The sequence below is a fragment of the Tilletiopsis washingtonensis genome, assembly GCF_003144115.1.
Source record: "Tilletiopsis washingtonensis strain MCA 4186 unplaced genomic scaffold FA09scaffold_5, whole genome shotgun sequence".
NCBI classification, from domain to species: Eukaryota; Fungi; Basidiomycota; class Exobasidiomycetes; order Entylomatales; genus Tilletiopsis; species Tilletiopsis washingtonensis.
The window spans coordinates 531,958-556,050 of NW_020312002.1; the positions used below are offsets into that span (position 1 = coordinate 531,958).

General features: G+C 68.0%; 10 protein-coding genes across 10 annotated transcripts; 6 read left to right on the plus strand and 4 right to left on the minus strand.

Annotated features, from left to right (window-relative positions):
* Nucleotides 1-818: 818 nt before the first annotated feature.
* Nucleotides 819-3,352, plus strand: FA09DRAFT_359170 (acid protease). Its single transcript, XM_025745068.1, has 4 exons — nucleotides 819-1,180; nucleotides 1,364-1,459; nucleotides 1,512-1,816; nucleotides 1,869-3,352. The coding sequence occupies exons 1-4, from the start codon at nucleotides 977-979 to the stop codon at nucleotides 3,214-3,216; spliced, it is 1,953 nt and encodes a 650-aa protein (XP_025600045.1). The 5' UTR covers nucleotides 819-976; the 3' UTR covers nucleotides 3,217-3,352.
* FA09DRAFT_218294 (hypothetical protein) lies at nucleotides 3,321-4,889 on the plus strand. Its single transcript, XM_025739536.1, has 3 exons — nucleotides 3,321-4,226; nucleotides 4,276-4,515; nucleotides 4,568-4,889. Exons 1-3 carry the CDS (start codon nucleotides 3,424-3,426, stop codon nucleotides 4,767-4,769), a joined length of 1,245 nt encoding a protein of 414 aa, XP_025600046.1. The 5' UTR covers nucleotides 3,321-3,423; the 3' UTR covers nucleotides 4,770-4,889.
* On the minus strand, nucleotides 4,618-7,558 carry FA09DRAFT_359172 (putative TIF34-translation initiation factor eIF3, p39 subunit; the record flags this gene model as incomplete). The annotated part of the gene is made up of 6 exons (XM_025745069.1): nucleotides 4,618-4,995; nucleotides 5,051-5,140; nucleotides 5,203-5,398; nucleotides 5,636-6,129; nucleotides 6,574-6,754; nucleotides 7,517-7,558. 6 exons carry the CDS (start codon nucleotides 7,556-7,558, stop codon nucleotides 4,913-4,915), a joined length of 1,086 nt encoding a protein of 361 aa, XP_025600047.1. The 3' UTR covers nucleotides 4,618-4,912.
* Nucleotides 7,559-7,587: 29 nt separating this feature from the next.
* FA09DRAFT_328557 (PP2C-domain-containing protein) lies at nucleotides 7,588-10,584 on the plus strand. The gene is made up of 8 exons (XM_025741818.1): nucleotides 7,588-7,933; nucleotides 8,432-8,498; nucleotides 8,556-8,783; nucleotides 8,850-9,053; nucleotides 9,113-9,468; nucleotides 9,526-9,827; nucleotides 9,883-9,952; nucleotides 10,007-10,584. Exons 1-8 carry the CDS (start codon nucleotides 7,898-7,900, stop codon nucleotides 10,241-10,243), a joined length of 1,500 nt encoding a protein of 499 aa, XP_025600048.1. The 5' UTR covers nucleotides 7,588-7,897; the 3' UTR covers nucleotides 10,244-10,584.
* Nucleotides 10,585-11,733: 1,149 nt separating this feature from the next.
* Nucleotides 11,734-13,738, plus strand: FA09DRAFT_333651 (VAMP-associated protein; the record flags this gene model as incomplete). The annotated part of the gene is made up of 5 exons (XM_025743699.1): nucleotides 11,734-11,744; nucleotides 11,915-11,946; nucleotides 12,678-12,830; nucleotides 12,992-13,245; nucleotides 13,307-13,738. 5 exons carry the CDS (start codon nucleotides 11,734-11,736, stop codon nucleotides 13,736-13,738), a joined length of 882 nt encoding a protein of 293 aa, XP_025600049.1.
* Nucleotides 13,739-16,024: 2,286 nt separating this feature from the next.
* On the plus strand, nucleotides 16,025-16,611 carry FA09DRAFT_294888 (SRF-TF-domain-containing protein; the record flags this gene model as incomplete). The annotated part of the gene is made up of 2 exons (XM_025740093.1): nucleotides 16,025-16,381; nucleotides 16,456-16,611. Coding segments are annotated over 2 exons (513 nt in total), but the record flags the coding sequence as incomplete, so codon positions are not given.
* Nucleotides 16,612-17,642: 1,031 nt separating this feature from the next.
* Nucleotides 17,643-18,562, minus strand: FA09DRAFT_218578 (hypothetical protein). Its single transcript, XM_025739537.1, has 2 exons — nucleotides 18,517-18,562; nucleotides 17,643-18,464 (listed from the first exon to the last, which is right to left on the minus strand). The coding sequence occupies exon 2, from the start codon at nucleotides 18,222-18,224 to the stop codon at nucleotides 17,718-17,720; it is 507 nt and encodes a 168-aa protein (XP_025600051.1). The 5' UTR covers nucleotides 18,225-18,464; nucleotides 18,517-18,562; the 3' UTR covers nucleotides 17,643-17,717.
* On the minus strand, nucleotides 18,271-19,382 carry FA09DRAFT_295169 (hypothetical protein; the record flags this gene model as incomplete). Its single annotated transcript, XM_025740107.1, has 5 exons — nucleotides 18,271-18,464; nucleotides 18,517-18,552; nucleotides 18,606-18,651; nucleotides 18,709-18,826; nucleotides 19,138-19,382. The coding sequence occupies 5 exons, from the start codon at nucleotides 19,380-19,382 to the stop codon at nucleotides 18,271-18,273; spliced, it is 639 nt and encodes a 212-aa protein (XP_025600052.1).
* A 461-nt stretch (nucleotides 19,383-19,843) lies between these two features.
* Nucleotides 19,844-21,459, plus strand: FA09DRAFT_359177 (phosphoglycerate mutase-like protein; the record flags this gene model as incomplete). Its single annotated transcript, XM_025745070.1, has 8 exons — nucleotides 19,844-19,897; nucleotides 19,950-20,166; nucleotides 20,384-20,506; nucleotides 20,565-20,707; nucleotides 20,765-20,934; nucleotides 21,000-21,086; nucleotides 21,140-21,221; nucleotides 21,282-21,459. 8 exons carry the CDS (start codon nucleotides 19,844-19,846, stop codon nucleotides 21,306-21,308), a joined length of 903 nt encoding a protein of 300 aa, XP_025600053.1. The 3' UTR covers nucleotides 21,309-21,459.
* A 114-nt stretch (nucleotides 21,460-21,573) lies between these two features.
* On the minus strand, nucleotides 21,574-22,662 carry FA09DRAFT_359178 (hypothetical protein; the record flags this gene model as incomplete). Its single annotated transcript, XM_025745071.1, has 3 exons — nucleotides 21,893-22,662; nucleotides 21,728-21,828; nucleotides 21,574-21,662 (listed from the first exon to the last, which is right to left on the minus strand). Coding segments are annotated over exons 1-3 (840 nt in total), but the record flags the coding sequence as incomplete, so codon positions are not given.
* Nucleotides 22,663-24,093: the final 1,431 nt, after the last annotated feature.

Below are 24,093 nucleotides of genomic sequence, written 5' to 3' on the forward strand. Positions count from 1 at the left end.
GAGGTCAGCTGCTCTACTCGGAGCCCTCTTTCTGCTTGCTAGGCCTGAGCAGCTCATCGATGTCGGCTGCCTGCTGCGGCCGCTCACGACCCCACCGCCTCGTCTTGCTGCCGCCGGCATCGCTGAGCCGCGGCCCTCCGGCGCAGCGGCTGCCGGCACTCGCGACTGCGGGCTCGGCCGCTCACCTCTCACCTGCCTCGCGCCACCTCTGACTCCACGCTGCGATGAGTAGGCCATCGCAGGCCTTCATGCCTGCGAGCGTTGAGGTGCCGATGCGATGCTGGAGAGGGCTCTTGCGTCGCGATCTCGACGGTGCCCGGCGCTGAGCGCCCAGCATCCCCCCAACCCGCTCCGTCGCCGTCTCTCGAGCGCGCGTAGCCTAGACGCACCTCGATCGAATTGATGCTCGTCCGTCCCCTCTGCGCATGTGATGAGATGCTGCTCTGCGAGATGCCCTGCGTCGGCATCTGGCCCATCGCGCGTGAGAACAAGGCGAGGCGACTTCAAAATTTGCCCCTCGTCAGGCCATCAAAGGCACGCGCGGCGACGCTCCTGAGAGCCAAGAGCGGCGGCGCACGGCATCTGCGGCTGTCTTTGGCGGGCGCGAGGCGCAGCGCCATCACGCACGCCGCGAGCGCGCCGGTGCCGAGCGTGCCTCGCGGCGCCTCGCTCCCCGCGCCATGCACCTGCATGGTGCGCGGCACACTGGCGCAGTGCCCGCGGCGCGCTGCACCCGCCTCTGACATGCGCCTGCGCTGCCGTGCTGCATCGGACAGCCGCCGCGGCGCCGCCTCTCGCCGCGCCGCCACCGCGCTGCTCTCACAGCCCCGCCTGCCGGCCTTGCCTCTCCTCACCCTATACCTCCTTCGCCTGCACCTTCGCCTGCTCATACCGCGTGCTCGCACTTGCCTGCCACACTTCTGCTGCGCTCTCACCTTGCCGATTCCGCGCACCTCGTCGCGTCGCCCCGCCCGCCATGCCGCGCCGCCGCGCCGACGTCGCGCTGCGCAGCGAGCCCGGCCCCTCGTCGGCACCGGCGCTCGAGCGCCGCACCATCGCCCGCGGCGCACGCATCGTGCTGCGCCCCGGCTTCGCCAACGGCCAGCTGCAGTATGCCGCGCCCATCGTGCTCGGCGACCAGAGCTTCTATGTGCAGCTCGACACGGGCAGCAGTGACTTGGTGCGTAGATGCCAGATGAGCGCAGGGTGCCAGGATGGGCTGGCAACTCGCGACGCTCTCCGACAGCCTGCGAGCAAGGCCCGACGCGAGGTCTGGAGCGCGCGCTGAAGGAGGTGGATGCGTGCAGCGCCAGGCCGATGAGGTGGCATCTCGTTGCTTATGACGACTGACACGCCTGCGCAGTGGGTCGCCTCGACGGCGTGCAACACCGCCAGCTGCCGGCCAAAGACTGGCAATGTGCCACGCTACAATGCTGGAACCAGCACAGCGCAGCGCACGGTGCGTGCTGCTGGCCTGGCCTCGCCCGCTGCCTGCTCACGCGCATCCGCAGAACCGCGATCTCTCCATCACCTACCTGGCAGGCAGCGCCGCTGGCCCCATCCTCACGACCAACACCAACTTTGGCGGCGCGAGTGTCTCGCACCAGGCCTTTGCGGCTGCGAGCGACGTGCAGTCGCAGCAGCTGGCGTCGATGGGCGTCAGCGGCGTCCTCGGCCTGGCGTTGCCCGCCAACAGTCTGATCCAGGAGACGCTGGAGGGCGCGGGTCCGTCGAACCGCAACAACAGCCAGACGGACCCGAGCATGACGGGCAACATCTTGCCGGGGCTGTGGAACAACACGATCGCCGGATCACGGTGAGCGGCATGCCTTGCGGCAGACAGCACTGGCGCTGACGCTCCCGCAAAGATACTTCAGCATCGGCTTGCAACGACTGCCGTCCGACGGCGGCAACGGCGAGTCGTCGCTGACGTTTGGCGGCGTGGACCAGGCGTACATGTCGACGCCGGCGCAGTTCTCGTGGCAGGCCGCGACCGCAGACGGCGACGGCGTGACGCGCAAGTGGACGAGTCTGCTGACGCAGCTGCTCGTCACTGTCAACGGCACCGACGTGCCCATCACCACGCCGGCGCTGAGCGGCGCATTTCCTAAGGCCATCTGGGACACGGGCGCGTCGTTCAACTACGCCACGCCCGCGATTCTCAACGCGCTCTACGGCGCCTATGGCATCGGTCCGTCGAACGATGGCAGCCGCGGCTACTACGTGCCCTGCGATCTGCTCATTCAGATCACGCTTGTGATCAATGGCCGCTCGCTCTGGACGCACCCGCTGGACAACAACCTGCGCGGCGGGCAGGGCCCCGGCGCCAGCTCCAGCGGCTGCTTCGCCAGCTTTCAGCCGCTGCTCTCGGACAATCCGCCGGCCGACCTGGTGCTTGGCGCGCCGTTCATGCGCAGCGTGCCGACAGCCTACAGCTGCGACTCCATCCTGGAGAATCCGCCGCCGGGCGTCGCCACGACGCCGTGCGACCGGCCACAGATCGGCGTCTTCTCGCCGTACGAGAACGACACGTCGCGCGCGGCGGCGCGCGACCAGTTCCACCAGGTGCGCGTGCTGGGCCGCAGCCTCGGCGACGACTCGAAGATCGAGGCCGGCGTCGGCCTCAACAACACCGACGAGGCTGCTGGCCGCGGCCTCAGCTCGGGCGCACGCATTGCCATCGGCGTCGTGTGCGGCCTCGTGGCCATCCTCTTCGTCATGGCCGCCGTCGTGCTCTTCTACAAGCGGCGACGCGCCCGCAGGAACGCCCTCGCTGGAGGTCGGCCCGGCGAAAAGGAGGCGGACGACCCGTTCCTCACGGCGCCAAACGTCTCGGCCAAGGAGCGTGCGGCGCAGCGCGAGCTGCTCATCCTCAATGGCCGCCTGCCCGAAGAGGTCATTGGTCCCGCCGACGACCAAGGCAACGGGCTCGCGGCGCCCACAGCCGACTGGGACACGGGCTCCAAGGGGTACTGGGAGGCGCGTGCCGTGGCCAACGACTGGAAGCGGCGCATGAAGGACGAGGAGGACGCCGCGGCGGGCGTCACGGGCCTGGCGGGCAACCGCGGCAGCGGCTCGTCGCATGCCTCCAACTCCAGCGCGCGCCGCCCGAGCATCGCGCGCATGAAGTCGGGCGAGGAGGAGTACGAGATGTCCGACGCCGGCAGCACCGCGGCGCTGCAGGGCATCTCGCGCCGACCCGACGACCACCTCTAGTTCCTGTGCCCCCTACTTCCACTTTCTCGCTCTCTCTCTTGCTGTACTCTTGTCTCTCTCTCTCCATCGTTACCATCTATACTCTGCTGAGACGTGTACGCCCGGAATGTGGCCAGATTCAGCTGCCCATCGAGCGAAAGCAGTGCCACCGCACGCATCTGGCTGAGCAGTGTGACCTCCCGCCCGTAGAGTGCCACAGCATCACGCATGCTGAAGCACGGCTCGTCGGCGGTCTCGTGGGCGCGACGGAACTCGACGGCGGCAGGACTGGCCGAGTCGGACACCCACGTTGCGATCGCGCACTCGCGAGCGCGGACGTATCGAGGCGTCTTGCAGCGTGCGAGCAGGCCAATGCCGCCCGACGCCACGCTCTCGCTGCGCGTGAACATTGCGCAATGGTCGATGAAGAGCGCCGAGGCCACGGCCGCCGGACGCCCAGTGCACTACGTGGGCATGGACCCCGGGATCAACAACGTGATCACGGCGGCGCGCGTCTTTGACCTCAAGGAGGGCACGCTGTACACGCTGCCCGGTCAGCAGACGCACCCGGACGGCCGCAAGCCCATCACAGACGCAGAGCGCCAGGACGCCGGGCTGCCGGCGCTCGACCCGAGCAAGAACGGCCGCACGACGCGCGACCCGCTCTTCCGTGCAACTCAGGCGGACACGGAGGAGTACGGGCGCATCCAAGCCATCGCACTCACCAAGGGCACGCTCGACGAAGAAGCCAACCGGATCAGCGCCAAGATCCAGATGCTCGAGGCAGAGCACGAGCTGCCCGACACGGCGGATCCCGGCACGCGCGAGCGACACAAGGCGGCGTTCAACCAGCGGCCCGATGTCAGCGCACTGCGCGACCTGCGGATGGTGGTGCAGGTGCGGCAGCGCAACCTTGCCGTCATGGCCATTCTCGAGTGGCTGCTGATGCGCGAGGGCGGAGTGATGGCGGAACGCCATCAGGGATGGAGCAGGGACGGCGCGCTGGTGGTGGTCAACATTGGCAACTGGCAGTGAGTCTAGCGCGCGCGGTGTTGCCTGCTGCCGCTGACCATCCTGCAGGTCCGTCAGGCGCGTCGGACTCCCGGCGCAGTGCAGCAGCGAGATTCTGCGGCGGTGCACGGCGCTCACCGAGATCCACGGCCTCCCCATCGTGTGGCGCCTGCAGGACGAGTACCTCACATCGTCGGTGTGCCCGGCCGGCTGCCTCTCAAAGGACGGCGCGCGCGTTGACGGCAAGGCTAATCCGCAGGGCACGTCTCAGCGGGTGGCGGCGCTGCGCAAGTGCTATGGCAACACTCCGTGAGTCGCCACTGGCATCCTTGCATCAAGTGCTGTGCTGACTCCTCCTTAGCCTGCGCGACGTCAAGTACTGCCCCTGCTGCGACCGCGTCTTTGCGCGAGACGTGCTGGGCGCGCTCAACATCCGAGCTGCGGGCATGCACGAGCTGGCGTACAACACAGGGGCCTGGAGGCTGCGCAGAGCAGAGTCGGAGAGCATAGCGGCGCCTGCACCCCACACGGGGCGAGGCACGCGTGCCGCCGCTGGCTCGTAGTGAAGACCTACAGTTTGTGCATAAACCCACGAACCTGGGCGGTTCTTGCAAGGTTTCGGCAAACTTCGGTTGACGGGCCTGTGTGGGAACGACACCCCAATCAGAGACGCCATGTACATTGAGCATCAGCAACCAGCCACCCCTCAGATGTCCTCCGCGGCAAGCTCCAGTTGCGGGCCGTACGGCTTGACGTTGAAGAAGCTCTGGTCAAACCAGTTGACGCGGACTGCAGAAGGGCGTCAGGTCCAAGGCCGCGCCGACCGGCTGCGCGCGTCACTCACCGTAGCCGTCCTCGCCGCCGCTGGCAAAGCACTTGCCGCTGGGGTGCACAATGATGGAGTGGATGGGGCCGAAATGTTGTCCGATCGTCGCTGCGCGCAGGAGCGGGTCAGCAACGGCACGACTGACAGCAAAGCGGCGCAGCAAGACGCACAGCACTCCTCCTCGAACACCTTGTGCCAGAAGCGCGCCTCGAAGCGGCCCTGCCGTGCCGACGTCGTCGTGACGTTCATGGCATCCTGGCCGCCGCCAATGATGACGTATGGCCGCGTCGGGTGGATGGCGGCGCTGTTCAGAGGCGTGGCGGTGGTGTACGTCTTGAGAATCGAGAGCGATTTTGTGTCGATGAGCTGCGCGTGCGGATGTGTCAGTAAAGATGAGAGCACAGGGCTGGCAATGTGCGGCGCCCAAGAGCAGCATAGGCTCGTCCAGACGCAAGCCGACGGCTGTCCCGCAGCCGCGCGGATGCGCTCGGCGTGGCCCAGAGAGCACCATCCGCTGCTGCGCGCACGCAAAGGGCGGTCACAGCCCTTCCCGCACGAAACCCTGCAGCCCAGACCCCGCGCGCGCAGCCATGCAGCACTCACCTTGCTCGTCTTGTCCTTCGAGCTGGTGATGCAGTACGTCTTGTCTGCGCTCATCTGCAGGTCCGTGACAATGTGGTCGGGGTGGGCCATGACGCTGTTCTCCTCCAGCTCAGCGTCGACACCGCTCTCCGGCTCCTTCTCGTCGTGGTAGTAGAGCGCCACCTTGCCGTTGTCGTGGCCCGTGACGATGTACTGGTCCGCCGGTGCCCAGGCAGCGACAGTGGCCTTGGGGCCCGAGAAGGTAATGACGCGCAGCGGCTCGCGGCTCTGCGTCGTCCACGACGCCGGGTCGCGGTTGATGCGGAAGACCTGCAGCGTGCCGCGGAAGCCCATGCGCTGCTCGGTGATGGCCAGCACCTGCGTGCCGTCCTCGGAGAAGGCGACGCGCTTGACGGCCGTGTCGAACTCCCACGTGAAGATGCACTTGCCCGACGCCACCTCGTACAGCTTCATCTGGTTCGCCGCGGAGCCCGTGATGAGCAGCGACGACGTGTCTGTGCGCACTGGCGTCAGCCGCTGTGGGATGCGGAAGTGCAGCGTCGCGACAGCCCGCCCTCTCGCACGCCACCTCTACTATCCTCGCGCGCGCTGTTGCCCTGCGTGCCAACGCGCATCTCTCTCTGTGTGCCTTGCCAGCTCCTCTCCAGAACGACGAGAATTGAGCACGGGCGCCGCTGTGTGCTACCTCGCCTGCGTCTCGGAGCGCGCGCGCCTGTATGCGCAGCTGGACGAGCGAGCCGCAGTACTGCACCTTTCACTTGCGCCTGTCACTCCCTGCTCAGGCTGCACCCCTCCAGCTGCCCAACAGCGCTCATCGACAGCTTCGCCAGCGCACACTCCGTGCCCTCTGCGCCACTCCGCTGCTCTGCCGCTCTGCTATGCACGCCACTCTCGCGCAACGCTGCCGTCTGCCCCACCCCCGCCTGCCGCCCACTCACGGTCCGGGTCGATGCTCCAGACACTGCCGTTGTTGCCCTCGTACGTGCCGAGGCGCTCGCCGTTGTGCGAGTACCACACATTGACGACGTTGTCCTTGCTGCAGGAGAAGAGCAGGTCGCCCTCGCGGTTGAACTTGATCTGGTTGAGCGCACGCTCGTGGCCCGAGAGAAGGAGCGGACGCTGCGGGGCAAGCAGGAGCGGCAGCGTCAGCAGTGCTGCGGCAGTGTGGTGCGCAGCAGGTGCCGCGATGCGCTCACCATGATGAGAGGAGACGCAGGGAAAGGGGTGGTGGTGTGCAGCAGCCCGGCGCTGCCCTGTCCGGCCCGCCAGGCGTGCGAAGCTCGGCGTGACGGCGGAGCGCCGCTCTCTCTGCCAGACGCGCTGTCCACGCTTTCGGCCGCACAAAGCCAGCCCGGCTCAGTCACGTGACGCAGCGCCCTTTTCGTCGCCAATCGCTCCACCTCGCAGCCAGCATGGGCCAGGCGGGTGATCGGCAGCATCGTCCCTGCAGATCATCTCAGGCCTGCATCTGTTGCTGCGTCTGAGCATGGCCCCGCCATGGCGAGCTCGGTGCTGAGCGTGGCGCGGAGGCGCGTGACCACGGCGCGCGGCGAGGACGATCTCTCCGGCCGCCGCGCAGCCCCGCGCCGGCGCGGCCGGTCTGGGCCCTGCGTCTGTCTGCCGGAGATGCTGCTGCTGAGCGACATGCTTGATGCGCTGCTTCCTGCGCATGCAGAGCGAGCTGTATCAGCGGGCAGGCTGTTGCTGCGTCTGCATGCAGAGGCAGAGCGGCCGCCTTTGCGCGCGGCGAGGGCGCGCGTCACCGCCTTCGCCTCCGCTGCGCCACGCCGCGCGGCCCGTCGGCGAGCGGCAGGCAGGCGCAGGCAGACAGCCTCGCCGGGCAGACGCAGCAGCGCAGCAGAGGCAGCGCCACGCACGCACGCGGCCGCCGGGCGGCACACTCAACGTCTGCTGGCCGAGCATCGCCCGTCCTTCTCCTCCTCCACCCTCGCCGCTGCCACCTGCTCCTGCGGCCCTCGTCTGACTGCACTTCCTTGCGTCTTGCGTCTCTAGCCTCTCCGCTCCTCCACGCCGGCCGTTCTCCGCTTGCGCGCGCACTCGTCCGTCCGTCTTGCACGTCGCACTCTCATACCCTTCGTGCACCCATCCAAGCTCAAGCTCGCCTCGACTTGCTTCTATCTCCCGACCTCGCTTCTTGGCTATCTTGCTAGACCGCCTGCCTTGTCCTCTCGAGAGACAGCGCCAGCGCCCGACTTCCGCTCCCTCTTTTCTCGCCGCCTCGCGCCGCGCACCTGACTCATCATGGGTCAGACTCTCAGCGAGCCCGTCATCGACAAGGTGCGCATGTCGCCGCTGCTCGCTCGCTGGTCGGCTGTCGTCTGGGCTGTAGACCGTGGGCAGGTGCAGGATGCTGCGTGGCGCGCGCGCGCGCTTGAAGCCCGGGGATGGAGGACGATAAGGTGGAAGCTGTCGAGCTGCGAAGGGAGCGTGGTGGACAGTCCCGTCAGCTGACGCTGCGGCGCACTGTCAAGAGCAAAGGCTGCATTGCTGCGCAGCGGGCGCCGTCGCATGCATGCTCAGTCGTTCGGCACCGAGCCTGCGGGCATGCGCACACCTCAGGGTGCATCTGGGCCTGCCTCCGGGCACTCTATCGCCGAGGCAGGTGAAGTGCAGCGGGGCACAGGTGGTGTTCGTGGCACACACTGTGACTCCTCGTGCACATGATGTTGCGAGAGGACTGCGCGCGCGGAGGTTGGGACGGGCTGTGCTGCCGAGCGCTGCCGGCAAAATGCCTGTACCGACCGCCTGTATGCTGACCCTTGCTCCACTCTGCAGCACACTTCGGCTGGCGAAGATGACACACTCGTGTACGGTGTCTCGGAGATGCAGGGATGGCGCATCAGTACGTCTTTCGCAGCTCCGCACAGATGAGGCAGTGCTGAGCTGCTCGCGCGCGCAGGCATGGAGGATGCGCACGCAACCATTCTCTCGCTCGACGCAGCCAAGACTGGCGACGAGAAGGCGAGCTTCTTCGCCGTGTACGACGGCCACGGCGGCTCCAACGTGGCCAAGTTCAGCGGCGAGACGGTGCACACGCGCCTCGCGGCCACGGAAGAGTACCGGCGCGGCGAGTACGAGGCGGCGCTGAAGCGTGCCTTCCTCGGCACGGACGAGGACCTGCGCGCGAGTGAGTTGCGCGCGCGCTGAAGCCGCAGCTGTTCGCGGATGACGGCTCATCATGCTCGTGGCGCAGACGCAGAGTTTGCCAACGACCCCTCGGGCTGCACGGCTGTGGCCGCCCTGCTCGTCGCCGGCCCGCCCGCCGAGGGCGCCGACGGCGCGAAGCAGAAGGTCGCGCGGCGCATCATCGTCGCCAACGCCGGCGACTCGCGGAGTGTGCTGAGCGTGCGCGGCGAGGCCAAGCCGATGAGCTACGACCACAAGCCTGGGAACAAGGGTGAGTCTGGCGTGCCCGTCTGCGCGCGTAGCTGTGCTCATCACCCAGACGCTGCGCAGGCGAGAACGCGCGCATCGTCTCCGCCGGCGGCTTCGTCGAGTTTGGCCGTGTCAACGGCAACCTGGCGCTCTCGCGCGCCATTGGCGACTTTGAGTTCAAGCAGAACTACAGCCTCTCGCCCGAGGCGCAGATCGTCACGGCCGACCCGGAGATCATCTCGCACGACGTCGACGGCGAGGAGGAGTTCCTCGTGCTGGCGTGCGACGGCATCTGGGACTGCCTGAGCAACCAACAGGTGACGGACTTTGTGCGGCGCCGCGTGGCCATGGGCAAGGCGATGCAGGAGATCTGCGAGGAGCTCATGGACCGCTGCCTGGCGCCCGACTCGGAGATTGGTGGCGTGGGCTGCGACAACGTGAGCAGTGCTGCATTGCTGCCGCTGTTTTGTTGCCTGCTGACACGCGCTGCGCAGATGACCGTGTGCGTGGTGGCGCTGCTGGGCGGGCGCACAAAGGAGGAGTGGTACGCGTGGGTCAAGGAGCGCGTCGACAACAAGGTCGGCTGGGAGACGCCCGAGGACATTGCGCCCGTGTTCAAGCAGGCGGCGGCCGGCAGCGCTGGTGCCGGTGCTGGTCCCGGCGGCCTGTCGCTCGGCCGTCTCGGTGCCCTCGGCGGCGGCTCGGTGCTATCTGCCCTCGCCGGCGGCATGGCACAGGGCGAGGAAGACGACGAGCGCGCCGGTGCACTGAGATTGCCAGGCGGCCTCGCAGGCGCGTGAGTAGCCCGCCACAACATGAGCGTATTGTCTAGCTGACGCATCTCTTCGCAGTCTCGGCGGCGCGGGCATTGTCTTCCGGCCCGGATCGCAGACGGACGAGGACGGCGATGTGATCTACGAGGTGAGCACTGTGCGCCCGTAGCGCGCACAGCTCTCGCTGACTCCTTTGCGCCAGGCACACGTCGTCGACCAAGACGACGAGTCGGGCGACAGCGAGCCGAGCGCGCGCGTCGAGGAGCTCGAGGCGGCCGGCGCAGCGGAGGGCGAGGCGCGCGCCGAGGCCGGCGAGGCCGAGCGTCCGGCCATCCAACATCAGCCGGAGATCGTCGAGAGCCCGCAGGCGCACGCGACGTCGACGCCGTCGGAGAGCGGCGCCAACGTCGAGGTGCGGGAGAGCAGCGAGGGCAAGTGATTGTGGCCGATTCGTCCGCGCACCTGCATTCTTCTCGTCTTCTGTCCTCCCACACTCTCTGCCTCTGCATTGCCGCTTTCTCTCTCCTCAAGATCATGCGTCACGTCCTGGTCCCTCTCTCTGCGTCTTGCCCTCCATCAGCAGCTCTCCTTCGTGCGTTGTGTTGCGCTCTGGCTCAAGTGTCCGCACCCTCTCCCCTCCCCATACACCCTTGATTCCTCGCGTTCCCGTGTCCGTCTGCTCGCTCGCCCCCTCCCCACCTCCCATCTCCCACGCACCCTCCAGCACCGCCGCGCGCTCTTCCCGTCGTCCCCAAAATGAAAGTGTCACTGACTCCCAGCTAGCTGTAAGTAGCGATCCGGCCGGTGGTGTGGAGAAGGCGGCATGGCATTCACGCACGCGCGCGCTGCCGCGCCTGCTGCTTCTTCTAGCGTGCCGCGGCGCAGCGCACTCCGTCCGCGAGCGTGTCTCACCGTCGGAGGAGCGCCCTGCGCCAAGTTTGTGAGCCCGAGCATGACACTTCTGAGCAGTCGACTCTGGCGGAGCCTGCAAAACAAAGAGCGCAGCACGAGACCTCCGGCAGCGGCGGCGGCTGTCCCGCTTGCTTTCGCGTTTGTTCTTGTCGGCCGCTCGTCACCCGGGCGCAGGAACGATCGCTCCACACGCCTCGCAGCCTCACATGCTCGGCCCAGGCCGCGCCAGCTCGGCCTCCGGTGAAGCGCATGCGCCTCGCTCTGCTGCACGGCATGCATCCTCACTCCTGCCGCTGCCTCACGTCGACGTCGCAGCGCCTGTCGAGCGTGCCAAGCTTGGCCTCCAAGTCCAAGTCTCGGCCGCAAGCTTGAGGCTTGACGGTTCTGTGCGCGCTCGAGCCGCCTTCGCTTGCTCCACAAGGCGAAGGCGGGATGCCGCAGCCGCCGGGCGGGATGCTCGTCTGGTGCCGCACCCGGCATGCGGTCGCGGTGCCGGGACAAGGCAAGCGGTGGCCTCGGCTCGGGCTCGTGCGATGTGGTGCGAGAGAGGCAGGAGAGCAGTGTGCCGGCCGTGCGCCTTCTTCGGTCCCCCGCATCACATTGCGTGAGCACAGCAAAGAGGCATCTCGCCTGTGTCCGCCCAGGGCCGGCGACCCGCCGTTAGAGCGTGAGTGACGCACGGCAGCGCGCGCGGCAGGACGGGCGCGGGCCGCCTGCCCGCGCTGTGCCGCCTCTCGTCTGCGGCGTGGCAGCGGGTGCGGCGAGGGCGCAGCGGCAGCACAGAGCGGCCAGTCGCACGCCGTCGTCGTCGCCGCCGCCGCGCGGCGAGGCCTGTCGCTCCTCCTCCATCGCAGCCCGTCTTCCCAGCACGAGCTCATCCCACATCCACCTCTGCCGACCCTCCAGCTCTTCGCAGCACAAGCCGATCTTCGCACCTCCGTTCTGTTCTTTGCTGCGCAGTCCCCTGACGCACCCCTAGCCTGGCCCGACCTTCCGTCCCACGACACTTCGCCCGTCATGTCCGTCGAGTGAGTAGTACACTGGCTCGCTGAGCATGCTGTGCGGTGGGGGAGCAGACGGCTCCAAGCTGTGGTGCTTTGTCTCTGGACTCATGGCAGCGACGCGCCGGCCGCTCTGCGATCGCTCCTGCGCCGCGGCCTATCCAGCTTTCGTGCCTCGCTCACACTTGCCGCCACAGCCTCAACCCGCACGTCCAGCTCGGCTTCCCGAGTAAGTAGTCGTGCTCTGTGCAACTCGATGCGCACGGATGTGCCGGTGTCACGCAAAAGGACGGAACGATGGGCTGTGGATGCGAGGCGCAGGCGCGGTGCAGATGCAGATGCCTCACGCGCTGCGCAAGAGCCTGGCTCGCAGCGAGCGAGCCAGGGAGCGATCGCCGCAGCCAGCGAGCCCCTCAGAGCAGCCGCGAGGTGCTTTGCAGCGCTTTGGCTGTGCTGCAGGGCATAGCTCTCTGGCGAGGCGCTCTGTTCCAGTGCTGCGCGGCCCTGCGCGGCGGAACGTGGAGGCTCGACAGGAGCGCGCGCAAGGTGGCGCGAAGAACCAAGCTGCAGCCCATGATGGAGCGCGCACGGAGCGTGCCGACTCGCGAGCCTTGCGAGCTCTTTGCGATGCCGCCGTTTGGGAGCTGCGAAGCTCGATCGTTGCTTTCCGTGCGATGCTGGCGCCTTGTGCGGCAGCGCTGCGCAGGCGCGCGACCGCCGAGCTTGGAGGAAGATCACAATGGCTGCACGGCCTGGCGCTCTGCCGCGCGCCTGAGCGCGATCGGCCTCGCAACGAAGTGCCCCCATCGAGGCTAGCGCTCTTGCGCGCATGTGCAGTGCTGTTGCACAGCTGTGACGGGCAGCAGAGAGGCGCAACGCCTCTTTTGCGGTTTCTGCTGTCCTTGCTGCGAGGTGGAGCTGCGAGCAGCAACAGCCACTGACCTCATCCCTTGCGTGCAGGACCCCTGACGCAGCTCGTGAAGCGCTCGCTGCAGGTCTCGAACCCCAACTCGCAGCCCGTGGCCTTCAAGGTCAAGACGACGGCGCCGAAGCAGTACTGCGTGCGCCCCAACTCCGGCCGCATTGAGCCGGGAGAGAAGGTGGAGGTGCAGGGTGAGTGCTGCAGCTGGTCATTTGATGAGAGGGGCGCCCTTGAGAGGAGGGTGCAGCCGTGCGGGGGAGAGCGTTCGCTCGTCGCGCGCTTGGGCAGGCGCATCACGGCACCGTTTGTGCGGCATGCGCTCTATCTCGCGGCGCTGACAGCTCTTTTGCAGTCCTGCTGCAGCCGATGAAGGAGGAGCCGCCGACGGCCGCCAAGTGCCGCGACAAGTTCCTCGTGCAGTCGACGATCATCACGCCCGAGCGCGAGACGACGTCGCTCAACGACCTGTGGGGCATCGTGGAGAAGGAGAACAAGAACGAGATCCACGAGCAGAAGATCCGCTGCGCCTTCCTGCCCGCGGCCAGCGCGCCGGTGCCCGAGGAGGGCGAGGAGGTCGGCTCGAGCATGACCAACGGCGGCGACGACGTGCGTAGCAGCGCTGCGTTGTGATGCCCGTTGCGCTGACCCGTGCCCTCTCGTTCTGCAGAAGTACTCGACGGTCCGCGGCACGCCGTCGCGCGCCAACGGCACATCGCCGAACAACGACGACGGCAGCTTCTCCTCGCCGGCGCAGAACGGCCAGACGCTGAACCCCATTGCCGCCGCACAAAACGCCGTCGCCAACACGGACGGCGGCGTGCTGGCCTCTACGCGCAACGCAGCCGTCGCGGCCGGCGGCGCCACTGTCGCGGCCGGCGGCGCAGCGCTCGCGGCGACGAAGAACGCCGGCTCGCGGGCCGTGGGCGGCGAGAAGAGCTCGGCAGACCTGCAGGCCGAGATCAAGCGCCTGCAGAGCCAGCTCGACGCGGCGGGCCGCAAGGGCGCCCAGCAGGTGCAGCAGGCCGCCGACGGCGTCAGCCTGCAGGTCGTCGGCGTGCTCATGTTCGCCTCGCTGCTCCTCGGCATCTGGCTCTTCTAAGAGCATCAGACTTCGGCTCTGCGCGCACGTGTCCCATCGATGGCGGTGCATCCTCGATGGCTAGTGCGATGCGCAGCCGGCGCAAGCTGCGCCTTTCTCTCTCAGCCTCGTGCGCTTCTCGCGCGCTTCGAAACGAAACATACCTCTCTCCGGGCCATTTCTCCTTCTATCTCTGCACCCTTGCGTGCGATGGACGAACGCGACGAGCAGGTGCATCTGCGGTGATGCGTTCTGCCGGAGTGCAGCTCGGTCTCTGCTGTGCCGCTCGCTCTCTTCTTGAACGGGCCCGACAGGGCAGTCCGCCGATCACTCTTCCTCCACTTGACGCCTTCCGCTCAACGGTGCCGCGACGCCAGCAGGTTGCGCGCCTCTGTCTCTCCCTCTCTCATTCCCATTCTCATTCCCATCTCCTGTCCCATAGTCGTCGATCCCCACCCCCGTGCTCCTGCGCTCCTTGAATCTCAGCTTCAAATCACGCATCTCGCTCGTCGTGGCGCTCGACCCGCCTCGGCACAACGCCCATGAGCTGCGCGGGAGCAGGCAGGCAGGGTCTAGCGAGACGACTCTGACTCCCGAGGCGCCGTCGCTTTGACGTCGGGCGCGGAGCATGTCTAGAATGCTCGAGCACCTAGGCAGAGCGCTACTGAGCTTACCCTGCATGCTGTAACAGCTAGGAGCTGTCGATCTCACGCAACGAATGAAGACGTGCAGGATCTCCGCGGGCGCTCACGATGCGACGTTGCTCAGAGGCGGACGTGCCGACGAGCGCATGCGGCGCGGGCGAGGCGAGCGCTCTCGGCGTCGGCGTGCAGTAGCGCCGCCCGAGGCTATCGACGCCGAGGCGGGCCGAGGCTGGGCGGATGTGCTGTTCGCGAACACACCCAGCAGCCCAGCCGCAGAGCATGAAGCATCATCGATCGGCCCTGCTGGCGCCCCTCGCCTGACCTGAGGCTGGCGGCTCGGCGCTGCCGTGGCATCGGCCATGGCCCAGCAGCGGCACGCGCAGGAAGCGTGGGAGCGGCCGCTGCGTGCGGCGCGCAGCAGCAAGCGCTGCCCTTGGGCATGCTGCAGCCGCCAGCACGTGGGATGATGACCTTGCCCAGCTTCCGCCTCGGCCTGCGGCAAGCGGCCGTCCCGCGGCGGCGGAAAGAGAGCGCTGGAGCGATGCGAGCCGAGGCAGGTGCGCATCGCAGCGGAACAGGCGACGGAAGGCGGCCGAGGCGGAGCCGCGATGTGCCTGCGCGGCCGAGGCGCACGCGTCCGAGCGACGCGCCATGTCAGACGTGCGCGCCGCCGCGGCGCTCGACGCGGCATGCGGCGTGCGTTGTGGAGCAAGCGCCGCTCGGCTGCGCTGCTGCGTGGTGTTTGCACACCTCGCTCGCCGCACCTCGCACGACCAGCACCAGACAACCGCTCGCCTGCGCTGCGCTGCGCTGCGCCACGCTGCACGCCTCGACAGCTGGCAGGCCAGCGCAGCGGTGTGCGCTGCCGTGCCCGGCCGCTGCGCTGCGCGGTGCGGCTGCAGGCCAGCCAGAAGGAAGGCGGCGCATGAAGTGAGGTGTTGCACTCGCTCGCTCTCGCTCCCGCCGGCCAACGCATGCCCAGCGTCCATCGAGTGACCAGCCAGCCGGCGCTTGCCTGCTGCTGCGCTGCTGATCATCGCTGAGCCGCCGCCGCCGCCGCTGCTGCTGCTTGTCTCTCGCCCTCCACGCCTCTCACTGTCAGTCGCTGCCTGCCGGCGATCCGCAGCCCAACACCACCTCGCCCTACCTCTCGCCTCCTGCTGCGCCCTCTCATCCTTCTCCTCTTTCCCTCGATCCTTCGCTAGTCGCCCTCTAGCCTTGACCTTCTCTCTCTCTCGCGCGCGCACGCAGCCCTCCTCACCTCTGCTCCGCCTCTCACCTCCTTTCGCGGCCCGACCTCGCCTGGCCCGCCTCGCCGCTCTCGCAGCCCTGCTCCTCCGCTAGCCGCTGCATCGTGCCCTACGCCGATCCGGGCCAGAACAGCGCCTGGCTCCGTCTGGTGCAGTCCGCCGCTGGCGACCCTGCGTCTCGGCCAGCTCGCGCCCGCTCGTCGCTGCAGTGAGCATCGTCTCTCCCTGCTGCTCGCTGCTCCACTCCGTCTGCATCCCGTCTCCCATCTCCCTCTTCTCTCGCCATGGATCCCTCGCTCCTCCTCGCGCGCCCCTCGTCGGGCGGCAGCAGTCTCGACGGCGCCAATGCCGCCGTGCACCGCGTGCCGTACGGCACGCTCGTGCGTGCGCCGCCAGAGCTCGCGGCGCTCGTCATGGGCAGCACGGGCAGTGCCAACTCGCACGAGCACGAGTACGACGACGACGACTTCCTCGGCGGCGGAGGCGGCGCGAGCAGCAGTGCGGCGCAGCAGCAGCGGCAGAGCGGCAAGAGCGAGAGTGTGGATGACGTCGAGGGCGAGGAGGAGGAGGACGACTCGGACGACGACGCGCCGGCCAAGAGCAAGCGCAAGCGGGCACGCACAAACACGGCCGCGTCGGCCAACGGCGCCGACGGCAAGAGCGAGCGCGACAACGCTACGGGCCGCCGTAAGATCCGCATCGAGTTCATCGAGGACGACAGCCGGCGGCACATCACGTTCAGCAAGCGCAAGGCGGGCATCATGAAGAAGGTGAGCGGCGCGCGGTGTCTGCGGCAGAGATGCGCCGTCGCACCTCCGATGCATCCTGCTGACGCTGCAAGCAGGCGTACGAGCTCGCGACATTGACCGGCACGCAGGTGCTGCTGCTCGTCGTCTCGCAGACGGGCCTGGTGTACACATTTACCACGCCCAAGCTGGCGCCGGTGGTCAAGGAGAACGCGGGCAAGGAGCTGATCCGGCGCTGTCTCGAGTCGGACGAGGGCGGCGCGGCCGACGAGCTCAGTGCGGGCGAGGCACGCAAGAAGGGCGGCGACCAGATGCCGCGCCTGCCGACGGCCAGCAAGCGCAAGCGTGCCGGCGACATGTCGAGGCAGGGCAGCGGCAGCGGCGGCAGTGCCAATGGCAGTGCGCCGTCGCTCAGCGGCCACGACGAGCTGGGCATGCCGAGCCTCGTCGGCGGCCACCACCAGAGCAGCCAGAGCCCGCACCTCGGCGGCGCGTACGGCCTGCCGCCCAACATCAACTACAACTTCGGCCCGTCGCCGTACGACCTGATGGGCGCGCCGCCGCCGCAGCAACAGCAGCAGCCGCACCACCCGCAACAGCAGCAGCAGCACATGGCGCACGGCCACGACGGCGGCGTGGCGCCGCAGAACGCCGCATGGGCCTTCGACGGCTTCGACGGCAGACCAAGCAGCGCCGGCAACCCGAGCGCGCACAGCGCAGGCCTGCTGGCGCAGCAGAAATTGTACGGCTCGAACGAGGCGGCGCACCATGCGCACCAGCAACAGCAACAGCAGCAGCATCACCAGCAACAACAGCACGCCGCACAGCAGCAGCACGCGCAGCAGCAGGCACAGCAGCAGCAGCAACACGCACAGCAGCAGCAGCAACATCCGCAGCAGCAGGGCGCGCCCGGCGGCGGCATGTGGCAGCACGGCGCGAGCATGTCCGGCGGCGCACACATGCACCACATGCCGCCGCACCAGGCCTCGATGGCGCAGAAGCAGCCCGGCGTGCAGTCGTGGGCACGCTGAGTCGCGCGCTCGTCGTCGCTCCCCTTCCCCATTGCACTGGGTCTCGGCTCGAAGGTGTCCCTCTTCGTCTGCAGACCCGTGCCCGCTTGCTTCCCTCTCTCTTCTCCATCGCGCCTGCCGTCTCTCCCTGGTCTCCAGCCCCCGCCTTCTCTAATCCGCCGCGACGACCTCACTCTTAATGCCCGTGACGCGCGATACCCCCTCCCCTCTCTATTCTCTCGTGCAGCTCCGTCTCCCTCTCCCTGTCAGTCCCCATGCGCTCTCTGTGATCCCTCTGCGGCGCCGCTGCACATTCGCCAGCCGCGCTCATGCACTTTGCACATCCCTCGTCAGAATGCATTAGGATGTGCGTGAAAGGGGAGTGTGTGTCTGAGCCCAGGGAGTCTTAGCGAGGCAGGTTGCTGTACGCGCCGCGGCCGTCGCCGCCTCTCCGCGAGCCCTTTGCGCCGGCGCCGACGAGGAGGCGCAGGCGCGCCTGGACGTTGTCGATGCCGCCGAGACGGTGCACGGCAAAGGCGATGGCGGCGAATGCGGCAAACGAGCCGAGCACGACGAAGAGCGTCGAGCCGAGGCCGCCGGCGGCCGCAGACGTGGCGGCGGCCTTTGCGGCGGAGGAGGCAGCAGCAGCAGCGATGGCGGCGCCACTCTGCACGGCCACGGCGACCGCGCTCGTGCCGGAGGAGACGGCGGCACCGACGGCCTGCGAGAGGGAAAGAGTTCAGAACAGTGTTTTCATTGCGAAGGGGGAGAGGATAGAGGGAGAGGGAGGGCAGAAGCGAGGCGGCTCTCGTCTTGCAAAGACTCGAGCACGGCTCTCGGCGTCCTTCGCAACGCATGATGCGCGCGAGGGACGCGAAAGAAGGAGCGCAGCCAGGAAGGGGATCAGAGCTCGTCCTTCACCTGAGCAGCAGCCTCCGGCGCGGCGGCATCCGACGCGGCACTGGGCGCCGAGCCCGACGCCGGCAGCTCGCCCGACTTCTTGATGGTGACGGCCTCGCGCGGCCGGTCGCCCGAGCCCTTGGGCACCTTCTCGATGAACTGCACCACATCCATGCCCTCCAGCACGCGGCCGAACACTGCGGAGACGTGAGCAGACTGTGCGAGCATGGCCGGACATGCGGCACTCACCGACGTGGCGGCCGTCGAGCCAGGAGGTCTTGACAGCTGCGAGGAGCGCGTCAGACAAGGCCAGCTGCTTGCGTGTGCGTCACACTAACTGCAGATGAAGAACTGGCTGCCGTTGGTGTCCTTGCCCGCGTTGGCCTGCGAAGAGGAGGCCATCAGCAAAGAGCGCTGAGCCGCAGGCGCATCGCCACGCACCATGCTCAGCGTGCCCGGGCCCTCGTGCTTGAGCGAGAAGTTCTCGTCGGCAAACTTCTCGCCGTAGATGCTCTTGCCGCCGCGGCCGTCGCCCGACGTGAAGTCACCGCCCTGGATCCTGCATCGTGTGGCGCAGGTGAGCAAGGGAGAGAAGCGTGCGTGGCGCGCAAAGTGCATGGCCGGACAACGCAGAGCCTGAGGTCCACCGGCTGCAGAGCGGAGATGGCAGCACTGCGCCCAGACTGTCCCGGGACATCTGTGCGCTGCAGGGCGCAGCAGTCTGCGACGTACTATCACCCGCCTTGCGCTGCCGCAGCCGGCCTGCATGCCGCTGCGATGGGCTGCATGTGCACTTCGTGCCAGGTCGTGCGTCGCCAGCCATGCGCACCCGCGGCCGTGCACGGCGACTGCCACAGCGGGCCCACTCACATGAAGCTCTGGATGACGCGGTGGAAGCTGCTGCCCTCGTAGCCGAAGCCCTTGTCGCCCGTCGCCAGCACGCGGAAGTTCTCGACGGTCTTGGGCACGACGGCGCCGTAGAGGCCCATGACGATGCGCCCAATGTCGCGGCCGCCGTGCGTCATGTCGAAGTAGACCTTGTGCGTCACCTCGGGCGCGGCGAGCGCCAGCGGCGCCAGGAGCAGGGCGGCGAGAGGAGCAAAGGAGAAACGCATGCTGGACAGAGAGAGGTGGTGGTGGTGGCGAGAAGGAGCGGTGCCTCCCCTGACGGCGCAACGCGGCATTCTGCGGCATGCGGGGGCGCGAAGGCCGACGTGGCGCGCGCGGCGCCGCCGCCAGCGCAGCGTCGCGGGGCAGCACAAGTCACGTGTGTGCTTTCGCGCTCATGGCCTGTGCGCCATTTCACACTCCGCCCGCACAGCGGCCTTGCAGACACGCCGGCGGTGCAGCTTCAAGGTGGAGCAAGAGGGCAAAGGAGCGTTGCGAGGTAGCGGTGCGACATCTCTGGAGGTGGGCGGCGGCGCCAACGCGAGGGCTGCCTCGAGGTCATGCCAGAGCACTCGAGTCTGACTCGCTGTGGGCGCACGTGCCTTGCGCGCGCCGCGGCGGCGTCTTGCCCGATGACGCTTGACCATCCTGCGTCCAGGCTCCTCACCACCACACCCCACTCGCAGCCATGGCCCCGCACTCGCGCGTCCTCATCTGCCGCCACTCGCAGGCCGAGCACAACGTGCGTGCCCTGCGCGCCTCGGTCTGCCTGCTACTGACACGTGGTGCGGCAGGTCGACCTCGACTACAGCATCCCCGACGCGCCCCTTACCGCCCTGGGGCGCAAGCAGTCGGGCGCCCTGCCCCGGCAGACGCAGCAGGAGCAGCAGCAGGTGGACGCCATCCTCAGCAGCGGCCTGCGCCGCACGCTGCAGAGCACGCTGCTCGGCTGGGCGCCCGCCGTGCAGCGCCTCGGCATCGCCAACGTCGTCGTGATGCCGCAGCTGCAGGGTGAGTGGGGCGTGCTCGCGATGTGCAAGGGCGGCGGAGAGAGGCGGTAGGGCATGCTTTGTGCGGCAGGGTTGAGCAGGCTCGCACTGCGATTGGCAGCACGTACTTGCACTGCAGGTTGCCGAGCGTACCTGCACTGCTCTGGCATAGCGTGCCTTGCACCGTCCTGCCCTTGCTGCCGCACCTCTGCTCTGATGCTGATATCCTGTCGGCGCAGAGTGCAACGACTTCCCGTGCGACACCGGCTCGGCACGCGAGGAGCTCGAGCGCGACCCCGAGTTCAAGGGCTTCGACTTCTCGCTCCTCACGCCCGACTGGACGAGCAAGAAGGGCTTCTGGGGTGAGCTGTCTCGCTCGTCCGTACGCAATCAGCTGCTCATGCGGCTCTCGCACCCCAGCGCCCGACCCGGAGAGCATCGACCAGCGCGCACGCTGGGTGCGCCGGCACGTGCGTGAGCGTCCGGAGAAGACGATCCTCATCGTGGCGCACGGCGACTTCATCCGCCGCCTCACTGGCGACGTGCAGGGTCCCAGCACCTACGTGAGTGTGCTCGTGCTCCCGGCATGTGCCATTGCTAATGTGCGTTTGCGCTATCAGCAATGGAAGAACGCAGAGGTGCGCGCCTACCGCTTTGACCCGGCAAGCGTCGACAGCGACGCCGCCTTCTTCCAGGCCGAGGGCGAGGTGGCCGTGGCCGGCGGGCACGACCAGACGAGCACCGAGATGATCGAGGACGGATCTGCAGCTGACGCATCGACTGGCCCGAGGTGAGGGCCCTCGGACGCGCGCGCAACGCTGAGAAGACTCTCAAGAGCTCACGGAAAGCACGCAGCCTGCCTGGCCTGAGCTCGACGGGTGCTTCGCTGGGCCTCACGGGAGAGGACTCGTTGCGCGAGATCGAGGAGCGCGTCAAGGTCAAGTGCGTGTCTGTCGCTGTAGCAGCGGCGAGTTGTGGGGCTGACACACGCTCAGGGCATATGCGGTGCAGAGCCAGGCGTCCGAGCTGCAGGAGCTCGAGGCGCGCCTGGCGGCGGCGGAGCGCAAGAAGGCGGAGGTGAGTCTGGCGGAGGGCAGCGACCGCACTGGCAGCATGCTCACCGTGCTCCGCGCACAGCTGGAAGCCAAAGGAATCAAGATCTAGACCCCACCCCTATCTACCTATCTACTAGAGCATTACCATGCGTTCGAGACACGCCTTCGCTCGCGGGTCACGCCCCCGGGCAGGCCAGACGCGATGATGCTGCTGGATTAGGACGTCCGAGACAAGAGTAGAGATACAGCGTGATGCGTGGGGAGCCCGAGAAGGGAATGCGAAGACGGAAAGAGGAGCGAGACGGCGCAGGTGTGCGAGGGATGAGGGGTATGCGGAGAGCGCGAGATGGAGCGTTGCCGGCTGGCTCGCCCGCTCAGAGCAGCATGGCAGCACCGACGAGTGCACCCGCGCCGAGCGTGAGGCCGAGCGACGAGCCGAGCGAGAGGGCGCCGTCGTGCCGGTCTGCCGAGGCGGCGAGGAGCATGTCAGCGACGCTGTGGCCAGGGCACCCCGTGCGGACAACTCACAGCGGTGGCCCTCGTCGTCGTAGATGATCTGCGGCACGCCCGTCGATGTTGGGTAGCCCTGCTTGTTGGTGTAAGTGCGGCTGCGCGTCGCTGGGTCCTGACTGTGTGAGAGGGGCATGGGTGAGCACGGCAAAGCATGTACGGGAGGCAGCGGAGGGTACTGACGTGCGCCAGCGCATGCTGCTGTTGTCATCATCGTCGTCGTCATCGCCGTTGTTGTTGTTGTTGCCGTTGTAGCCGTTGCCGTTGTACGACGAGCTGTCGTCGTCGTCGTCGTCGTCGCCGCCCGAGGACCAGTTCCAGCCCTGGCCTTGCCGGCGCACCGGCAGTGCCGCAGCAGGCGTGGCGGCGGCAACGGCGGGGCGCAGCGCCTGCTCGGCGAGGGCTGCCTTGCGCGCGGCGCCGTTGCTGCCGCGAGGCAGGCCGGCGGGCACACCGGCAGGCACGTCGACGGGCATGCCGGCCGGTACTTGGGCCGCGGCAAGAGCCAGCAGGCTGGCGAGCAGGGAGAGACGGAAGAGCTGCATGGCTTGCGAGAGTGAGGGAGTGTGGAGTGCCGTGTGGGCGTAGAAGGTGGGAGCGCGGGACCGAGAGAGGGAGAAGACGAAGACGGAGAGAGAGGCAGAGAGGACTGAATGCGTGGAGAGAGCAGACTTGGCGACGGGTGCTGGCTCTTATGAGCTCGCCAAGCCCCGCCCGCGCTCGGAGGCAGGCATGTCATGCTGCCCACTGCCCGCGAAGGGGCGACGGCGGACCGCTGTCCATTCCCGATCCTGTGCGCGCGCGTGGGGTGCAGCAGAGACGGCGTGCAGAGCATGCTGTGCTGCAGCCCGGTCACATCAGGCTCCTGGGCCTTGAGACGAGGCGACGAGGGCGAGACCGCATGCGCGCCGCAGCCGTCGTGTGCAGGGGGCTGTCGAGCGCGGCGGAGGCACGGCGCGGCGGTGCGCACGCTGCGAGCAACGGCCGTGGCGCGCGCGTGGCGCCGCAGCACCTGGGCTCCGCACGCTGCAGGCGCACCGGTACAGCGATACGCATGAGCTGTGCTGATGCTGCAACCAAGCTTGAGGCTCGCTGCTGGGTGCTGGCGGGGGCCGTCCAGGGGCGTGCGGCGTGCGGTGCGCGCCCGCCAAGGCGCCTGGCGCGAGCCGCGCCCGCGTGCCGTTGGCCTGGGCAAGCGGCCCTTGCAGACGTCGCGCAGACCGCTATGCTGCGACGCGCACGCCGCCAACCAGCGCCGTCCTGCAGGACGCTGCCGCCATCCCGACCCAGGAGGCAGCGTGCTCGCGCAGACAGAGAGACAGCCAGAGACGACAGCTGCAAGGCTGCGTCACGGACCCTGCGTGCGGTCCGCGGTGCGAGAGAGACACGTGCCTGGACCTTCTTCGGCGCATAAGCCCGCTCAGCAGCGCGCAGCGTATGCACCCCATGGGCAGCGAGCAGAGACGTCGCCATGCCTCCACCACCCGTCAAGGGGCACGAGACGACGATCACACAGAGGTCACACAGAGAGTGGGCAGGGAGACCATGCATTCGGACAATCGTCGCGCCAAGAGCAGCACACAGCTCTCCAGCCTCTTCAGATCCGGCCGCGCTTCCCCTCGTCCGTCCGCTCGGCCAGCCACAAGGGCAGCGTCGCAGTCGGGCGAGCAAGTCATCGACGGGCGGCGCGACGTGCCCGGAGGGGCACGAAGGGCCCGAAGGTCTCGTTGGCAGGGAGGCGCGACGTGCGATCTCATCGTCAGAGGTGAAAATTGTGGCTCAGTTGAGCGCTAAGATCGGCGGTGTCGACTATAAAGACGATTCTGCAGGGCGAGTGGAGGGTGAGCACGGCGGCGGCGAGGGCGAGCTTGCGGGTGCGACTAACCCGCGAAGATGATCTGGCGAGAGGGCACCGGGGGCGGGGCGGCGAGGGTACTTATGCCCCGGCGCTCGCGCAGCGCAGCCGCGCCTCGGCCGAGGCAAAAAATCGCACCTGCCGCCGGCGCTGCGTTCGCCAGACGGCCCGCGACACGCTCATCGTCGCCGAGCTTGTGGCTTGCGCCCGCCTCAAATTCGGCCAGCGCCATTTGCAGCGCCCGCCGCCGCATTTGCAACGTCGACGTAGCCGCGCGCCAGATTTGAGATGCAGGGTCCCCGGCAGCGACGCACAACCACGCCATGGCCGCTCTGGTAGCCGCGGCGAGATGCTGCGAGATGGTCAGCTGGCGGCTGCGGCTGTTGACAATTTGACGACGGCACCCGAGATCGCCTCAGCAAGGCGAAGCATCTTGCTGCTGCCTGGCCGCTGCCGCACGCGCTGGCGACCAAGCCAACGTGCCTCGGGGCGCGTCGTCGGGCCGAGGAGCGCGCCTCGCTGCGGTGCG

Bases quoted from the DNA above. Each gene is read 5' to 3' on its own strand.
- FA09DRAFT_218294 (XM_025739536.1), top strand. From the start codon at position 3,424: ATGCTGAAGCACGGCTCGTCGGCGGTCTCGTGGGCGCGACGGAACTCG. The intron at 4,227-4,275 runs GTGAGTCTAGCG...ACCATCCTGCAG, and splicing joins GTCAACATTGGCAACTGGCA to GTCCGTCAGGCGCGTCGGAC. The intron at 4,516-4,567 runs GTGAGTCGCCAC...ACTCCTCCTTAG, and splicing joins AAGTGCTATGGCAACACTCC to CCTGCGCGACGTCAAGTACT.
- FA09DRAFT_218578 (XM_025739537.1), bottom strand. From the start codon at position 18,224: ATGCGTTGCGAAGGACGCCGAGAGCCGTGCTCGAGTCTTTGCAAGACG.
- FA09DRAFT_328557 (XM_025741818.1), top strand. From the start codon at position 7,898: ATGGGTCAGACTCTCAGCGAGCCCGTCATCGACAAG. The intron at 9,054-9,112 runs GTGAGTCTGGCG...GACGCTGCGCAG, and splicing joins CCACAAGCCTGGGAACAAGG to GCGAGAACGCGCGCATCGTC. The intron at 9,469-9,525 runs GTGAGCAGTGCT...CGCGCTGCGCAG, and splicing joins GTGGCGTGGGCTGCGACAAC to ATGACCGTGTGCGTGGTGGC.
- FA09DRAFT_359170 (XM_025745068.1), top strand. From the start codon at position 977: ATGCCGCGCCGCCGCGCCGACGTCGCGCTGCGCAGCGAGCCCGGCCCC. The intron at 1,181-1,363 runs GTGCGTAGATGC...ACGCCTGCGCAG, and splicing joins ACACGGGCAGCAGTGACTTG to TGGGTCGCCTCGACGGCGTG. The intron at 1,460-1,511 runs GTGCGTGCTGCT...GCGCATCCGCAG, and splicing joins CCAGCACAGCGCAGCGCACG to AACCGCGATCTCTCCATCAC.